The sequence below is a fragment of the Oryza sativa genome, chromosome 6, assembly GCF_034140825.1.
Source record: "Oryza sativa Japonica Group chromosome 6, ASM3414082v1".
Lineage (NCBI taxonomy): Eukaryota > Viridiplantae > Streptophyta > Magnoliopsida > Poales > Poaceae > Oryza > Oryza sativa.
In genome coordinates, this window is record NC_089040.1 from 10065199 (window position 1) to 10072524 (window position 7326).

At 45.9% G+C, this 7326-nt stretch overlaps 1 protein-coding gene across 1 annotated transcript; it reads right to left on the reverse strand.

Annotated features, from left to right (window-relative positions):
* Nucleotides 1-4843: 4843 nt before the first annotated feature.
* LOC136356787 (uncharacterized) lies at nt 4844-6979 on the reverse strand. The gene is made up of 3 exons (XM_066311209.1): nt 6514-6979; nt 5428-6273; nt 4844-5313 (listed from the first exon to the last, which is right to left on the reverse strand). Exons 1-3 carry the CDS (start codon nt 6843-6845, stop codon nt 5289-5291), a joined length of 1203 nt encoding a protein of 400 aa, XP_066167306.1. The 5' UTR covers nt 6846-6979; the 3' UTR covers nt 4844-5288.
* Between the last annotated feature and the right edge of the window lie 347 nt (nt 6980-7326).

The window sequence follows — 7326 nt, forward strand, 5'->3', positions numbered from 1 at the left end:
GAGGAGATCGAGTTCTGAAGATTGGACGGCCCGGATTAAACGCGAAGGGGTATGGAGTAGATCCAGCCGTGTAACTTTGTCGGTGGGACAACTGTAGTCTCTCTTTTTTTCTTTTTTTCTTTTTTGCGTTCTTCGCTTTTTGTGTGAGATTCAGAGCAACTGCGACTGCTTTTGCTCCCGATCTATTATATATTCAAGCCATGTGGAAAGTAAAACATACGAAAAACCAGTAATTTACTTTGTTCTTTAGGAGTAGAGTAGAGTAGAACCCTAGATCTAGTCTTGCGGTGTCCACCTTGGGTTCCTCTACATTCCATGGTTTTGTCCGTTCAATCTTGCAAATTCGTTCACTGCCATTTCAGTGAGGGAGAGAGCTCGATCCCGACACATCTATTCCTTCAACTCCACAACCATGACTCTACACAACGGTTTCTCCCACAAGCAAGATGCAACAATGGCGATGAAGCTGCGACAACTCTCCATCATTTCGTAGCGGTATCCAAGGGTGCTAGTGGCGGAGCTACAATGTGGTCTATGGACCACCATAGAAATCTGGCCGAAGGCCCATTACCCCTATGTATTTCTTCAAAAAAAATATTGATGGGGCATCGTTTTTTCGCCGAACACATCGCGTCGCTTCATTTTTTTTGCCGCAACCGCAACCCGCAGGACGCCACATCGACGCGCCTCTTCGCCTCCGACCTTCCGTATGATCGCGAGCAACATTGAGGGGCGACAGCGGCGGGCGACAACTAGCAAGGCAGGCAAGCAGCAACGTCATCAGCGTTAGGCCATCCATCGGCATGGCAAGCAGTATGCCAGCAGCCAGTAGGTTCTCATTGTTGGAAATATAGTCATATATCGGCATATTTTAATCTAAAATATTAAGACAATAATCATGGTATGAACAATGTGGGGTGATCTAGTGATAAAATGTAACATAACCAGGAGCATGCTTAAAGTATAATAAGCATCATGAACATACCAAGAATGCAATAGAATTGCGACTAACAGGACAAACAGAGGTATCAAAGAATGAGTTAACAGTAGGAGAAAGACATACCCCGAGAATGTCCCTCCACTGGATTGTGAGGCAGAATTGCCTCCGTTGACGTTGACGTTCGCAGCGGCTCCGGCTCCCGGCGCGCCATCTTCAGGGATGGCGGCAGCGGCTCCGGCGGCGGCAGTGGCTCCAGGTGCAGACATGGTGGACGACGAAACGACGACGAACAAAGCAGAAGTCGAGAGCAGTCGTGCGGAAGCACTCCCCAAAAACCTGATCACCCGCCTACCCGGTGCAGATCTCAGGCGAGGTGTGGTTCCGGAGGCCCTGCTCGTTCCGATCTCTCGTGCGTGCAAGCGATCAGAAGCGGGGAGGCAAAACAGAGGCAACATAAGCGCGCGGAGGAGGAAGAACACCAGGGATGGAAAACAAGCGAGAGAGTTCTGATCGGAATAGCGGCCTCCTTATATAGCAGGAGTGATATCCGTCGTTACGGAGGCAATTGTGGGATCGTGCATGCGCCGTTACGGAGGCAATCGTGGGATCGTGGTTGCAAAAAGGATAGAGGCAGACCAGACGCGACGCACGCACGCCACGCCTCGCCCACACCCCGGCCCGGCCGGCTCGGCTCGGCGTGCGCGCGCGCGCATGTGGCTTTCTGATTCCCACCTCAACCGATCATCAGGGAGCCTCCAATAACTTCCTATTTAAGTTGAGATACTCCTCGTTTATTTCCTGAGGTGGTATTATTATCCTTAACATTTATTATGGGCCTTTGAGATTTAATAGAATAAATTGGGCCTAGCCCAATTATTTTAACAATCCCCACCAAATTTCAAGGCTCATAAGAAATGTTCTCAAGGTTGTGTCTGTTTGATATACTAGTGTTTTGGTGGAGACTGTTACGTTGAACTTCCACCTAGGAAATGAGCTACATCAGACCACAACTGAACAATGGACTATGCCTTGAATTGTCAGTCTTGTGTGATCAGGTTTTACTCAAACCCTTGACTGGTACTGGGTTGCCGTTCGCATCCCCTCTGTTTGGAGCATATAAGTCAAACTTCATGCCTTTTCATGAATATCTAGAGATCGCCCAAATCTCATAGACTGTGACTAGCAGTCAAACTCATATAGGTGTGTTCCTTCTGAGATGTTCTGCAGGTCAACATCTCTCCTTAGAAAAGCCACTCGGATCACATTAAGGCATGAGCCATCCTACCATGCAGAAAAGAAGAGAAGTAGATCATGAAAATGAGCCATTTTCAAGGGTCTCTTCTCCCAGTCATACAATAGTTTGTTTCGCCATCCAAATTCACGGGATCCCTGATCACAATGGACAGGTTTCCACTATTGTGCAACCTTAGGTGGGTATCAAGCCCATTTCTCTCGATGCACTGTCTATCACATTACGTGGTAGCCACTTGGTAAACTGATCTGCCAGATTTCTAGCCATTTGGACATAGTCCAATGCTATCACTCCGGAGTTTTTCTGCTTTCTGACAGATTTCAGTCTTCTCTTGATATGCCTAGATGACTTCATGTTGTCCTTTGAACTGTTCACTTTAATAATCACTGTTTGATTATCACAGTTCATTAGGATAGCTGGCACGGGTTTTTCAACCACCGGCAAATCCATCAGGAGTTCACGAAGCCACTCGGCCTCAACTGTCGCAGTATCTAGTGCTATAAGTTCTGCTTCCATTGTTGACCTCGTTAAGATGGTCTGCTTGCAAGACTTCTAGGAAATAGCGCCACCTCCAAGTGTGAACACATATCCACCTGTGGCTTTTATCTCATCAGCATCAGATATCCAGTTTGAGTCACTATACCCTTCTAGTACTTTTGGGTACCCGGTATAGTGAAGTCCATAGCTCATAGTGCCCTTTGGATAGTGCATTACTCTTTCTAGAGCCTGCCAATGATCATCTCCTGGATTTGAGACAAACCGGCTCAGCTTGCTTACAGCAAATGAGATGTCAGGCCTCGTTGTACTAGCCAAGTACATCAATGAACCAATGATTTGAGAGTATTTCAGTTGATCCCTTGCTATTCTTCGGTTTTTCCTTAATAGCACGCTGGGATTATAAGGAGTAGGAGTTGGCTTGCAGTCACTATATCCAAAGCGACTCAAAACCTTGTCCACATAGTGGGATTGCACAAGTGTAATTCCACCCTCATATCCTTTTAGTAGCTTAATGTTAAGAATAACATCAGCCTCTCCCAAATCCTTCATTTCAAAACTCTTGGACAGAAAGTCCTTGACCTCCTCAATCACATTGAGGCTGGTCCCAAAGATCAATATGTCATCGACATATAAGCCCAAGATCACTCCTTCTACCCCACCATAGCGATAGTACACACATTTGTCAGCTTCATTCACAACAAAGCCAGCAGATGTAAGTGTGGTGTCAAACTTCTCATGACATTGCTTAGGTACTTGCTTAAGGCCATACAAGGATTTCAACAGTTTACACACCATTCCCTCCTAACCTTCTAGTACATACCCGTCTGGTTGATCCATATAGATCTACTCCTCCAGCTCTCTGTTTAGGAAAGCTGTCTTAACGTCCATCTGATGGATGAGAAGACCATGAGAGGCTGCTAGAGCAAGTAGTACTCAAATCGTGGTCAAGCGAGCAACTGGTGAGTATGTGTCGAAAAAATCCTTGCCTTCCTTTTGGGTATAACCCTTGGCCACAAGCCTTGTCTTGTACTTTTCAATTGTACCATCAGGCCTTAGCTTTTTCTTGAAAATCCATTTGCATCCTACAGGCTTGCACCCATATGGACGCTCAACGACTTCCCAAGTACCATTAGACATAATCGAGTCCATCTCACTGCGTACTGCTTCCTTTCAGTAGTCAGCGTTAGGAGATGAATATGCCTCTTCTATGATTCTTGGGGTGTCATCCACGAGGTATACAACGTAGTCATCTCCAAAGGATTTTGCAACCCTTTGTCTCTTACTCTTACGAGTATCTACAATGTTGTCCTCCTCAGGATTTTCCTCAGGCGTTTGATCATTGTGTTCTATCGGTGCAAAGTGCTCATGGGGTATGACAGTTTCTTGACTAGAAGTGCTAGGTGTATGTTTCATGGGAAATTCATTCTCAAAGAATGTAGCATCTCTGGACTCAATAATTGTACCAACACGCATGTTGGGTACTCCAGAGTTTACTATTAAGAATCTATAACCCACACTATGAATAACATAACCAAGGAACACACAATCAACAGTATTTGGTCTAAGTTTTCGCATTTTGGCTATAGGTACACTTACCTTGGCCAAACAGCCCCATGTTCGTAGGTATGGGAGGTTTAATTTCTTCCTTTTCCATTCCTCGAATGGTGTCACTTCCTTATGCTTCATTGGAATTTTATTCAGGATATGACACGCAGTCAAAATTGCCTCACCCCACCATTCCATGGAAAGCCCCGCAGTGTCTAACATGGCATTCACCATCTCAGTTAGAGTACGGCTCTTTCTTCGGCCACCCAATTTGATTGGGGTGAATAGGGAGGCGTCCTGTCATGAATAATTCCAAACTATTCGCAAAAGGATGCAAACTCATTGGAAAAATACTCCCCACCTCTATCAAATCTGAACCGTTTGATTTTCCTTTCAAGTTGGTTTTCTACCTCAGCTTTATAGGTCTTAAAGTAATGCAATGCTTCATCCTTTGCTTTCATAGATACACATAATAAAATCTAGTGCAATCATCTATCAGTGTCATAAAATATTTCTTTCCCCCTTTAGACAACATGCCGTTCATTTCACATAAATCGGAATGAACAAGTTCTAGAGGTGCCCAATTCCTCGCCTCAGATGCATTGTGAGGCTTGCGAGGTTGTTTCGATTGAACACAAGTATGGCACTTAGAACTTTTGACCAAAGTGAATTTTGGAATTAAACTCATGTTTGCTAAGCGCGTCATACAACCGAAATTTACATGACAGAGTTGCGAATGCCACACATTAGACTCATCATTCTTGCTAATATGGTTCACAACATTATGATTATTACACATGTCATCCAAAGAAGAGCGGAACAAGCCTCCTCTGTCATAACCTTTTCCAACAAAAGTTCCATATTTAGATACGACACATTTATTGGATTCAAACGCAAGCCTAAAACCTTCTCTACACAATAGAGAGCCGCTAACAAGATTCTTCTTTATTGAAGGGACATGCTGCATGTTCTTCAGCTGCACGGTCTTTCCCGAAGTAAACTTCAGATCGACTGTACCAACACCATGAACAGCCGCAAGCGACCCGTTTCCCATCAACAAGGAGGAACCTCTCCCGACCTGATAAGAAGAAAATAGAGAAATGTCAGCACATACATGAATATTAGCACAAGTATCAACCCACCAATCAGGTGAATGAAAACGGGGAGATCTGTAGGTAATATTTTACTGTACCCCAATGTTCCTCCGCCCTCGCTAATAACCATGTTGGCAGACTTCCTGTCTTTGCACTCAGGACAGTCCTTGGCCCAATACCCAGACTTGCCACACACAAAGCAGTCTCCCTTTGCCTTTCCCTTGCCTTTCTTCTTAAAATTGATTGTAGCCTTGGATTTGACATCAGGCTTGACTTTCTTGTTGTTGTGGGATGCATGTGGGTTCTTCTTCTGTACCATATTGGCACTAGAACCTCGCTCAACCTTTTTGCCCCGGTTGTCCTTTGCCCTCGCCTTCTCCTCAACACCCAAAGAGCCAATGAGATCAGAAACACTGAACTCTTGTCTCTTGTGCTTTAGAGAAGTGGCAAAGTCCGACGAAGAAGGTGGCAACTTGGCAATAATGCCACCCGCTACAAACTTGTCCGGCAACTCACAGTTGTTGTTCTCAAGTTCCTTAGCCAGCATCTGAATCTCATGAGCTTGTTCTACTACAGAATGGTCATCGACCATCTTATAGTCATAGAACTGCTCCATGACATACAGCTCACTGCCGGTATCGGAAACTCCAAACTTGGCCTCAAGTGCATCCCACATGTCCTTCCCAGAAGGCATGTGCATGTACACGTCCACTATGTTGTCAGCGAGTACACTGATCAATGCCCCACGGAACAGGCAATCCGAAGCCTCGAACTTAACCTCTTCCTCAGGAGAGAGAGGTGGTTCACTTCGTATACCGCGTGAAACATAGAAGCATTGCATCGCTGTCAACCACAATAGTGCACGTGCTTTACACCTCTTATAGTTAGAACCATCAAATGCATGTGGTTTCAGTGCAGCAGCAAAGCCAACTACCGAAAATGACCTATCAGGTTTTTGGATTGTTGGAAATATAGTCATATATCGGCATATTTTAATCCAAAATATTAAGACAATAATCATGGCATGTACAATGTGGGGTGATCTAGTGATAAAATGTAACATAACCAGGAGCATGCTTAAAGTATAATAAGCATCATGAACATACAAAGAACGCAATAGAATTGCGACTAACAGGACAAACAGAGGTATCAAAGAATGAGTTAACAGTAGGAGAAAGACATACCCCGAGAATGTCCCTCCGCTGGATTGTGAGGCAGAACTGCCTCCGTTGACGTTGACGTTCGCAGCGGCTCCGGCTCCCGGCGCGCCATCTTCAGGGATGGCGACAGTGGCTCCAGCGGCGGCGGCGGCTCCAGGTGCAGACATGGTGGACGACGAGACGACGATGAACAGAGCAGAAGTCGAGAGCAGTCGTGCGGAAGCACTCCCCAAAAACCTGATCACCCGCCTACCCGGTGCAGATCTCAGGCGAGGTGTGGTTCCGGAGGCCCTGCTCGTTCCGATCTCTCGTGCGCGCAAGCGATCAGAAGCGGGGAGGCAAAACAGAGGCAACATAAGCGCGCGGAGGAGGAAGAACACCAAGGATGGAAAACAAGCGAGAGAGTTCTGATCGGAATAGCGGCCTTCTTATATAGCAGGAGTGTTATCCGCCAGTTGCCGCACGCGCCATTACGGAGGCAATCGTGGGATCATGGTTGCAAAAAGGATAGAGGCAGACCAGACGCAACGCACGCACGCACGCCTCGCCCACGCCCTGCCCGGCCGGCTCGGCTCGGCTCGGCGCGTGCGCGCGTGTGGCTTTCCGATTCCCACCTCAACCGGTCAACAGAGAGCCTCCATTAACTCCCTTTTTAAGTTGAGATACTCCTCGTTTAATTCCTAAGGTGGTATTATTATCCTTAACATTTATTATAGGCCTTTGAGATTTAATAGAATAAATCGGGCCTAGCCCAATTATTCTAACACTCATCTCCCCCATTATCCCTCATTTCACTACAAGAATCTATTTAATCTGTGACGAAATTTTCGTGATGTT

Bases quoted from the DNA above. Each gene is read 5' to 3' on its own strand.
- LOC136356787 (XM_066311209.1), bottom strand. From the start codon at position 6,845: ATGTTGCCTCTGTTTTGCCTCCCCGCTTCTGATCGCTTGCGCGCACGA. The intron at 6,274-6,513 runs GTATGTCTTTCT...AAAACCTGATAG, and splicing joins AGCGGAGGGACATTCTCGGG to GTCATTTTCGGTAGTTGGCT. The intron at 5,314-5,427 runs GTACAGTAAAAT...TCTTCTTATCAG, and splicing joins GAGGGCGGAGGAACATTGGG to GTCGGGAGAGGTTCCTCCTT.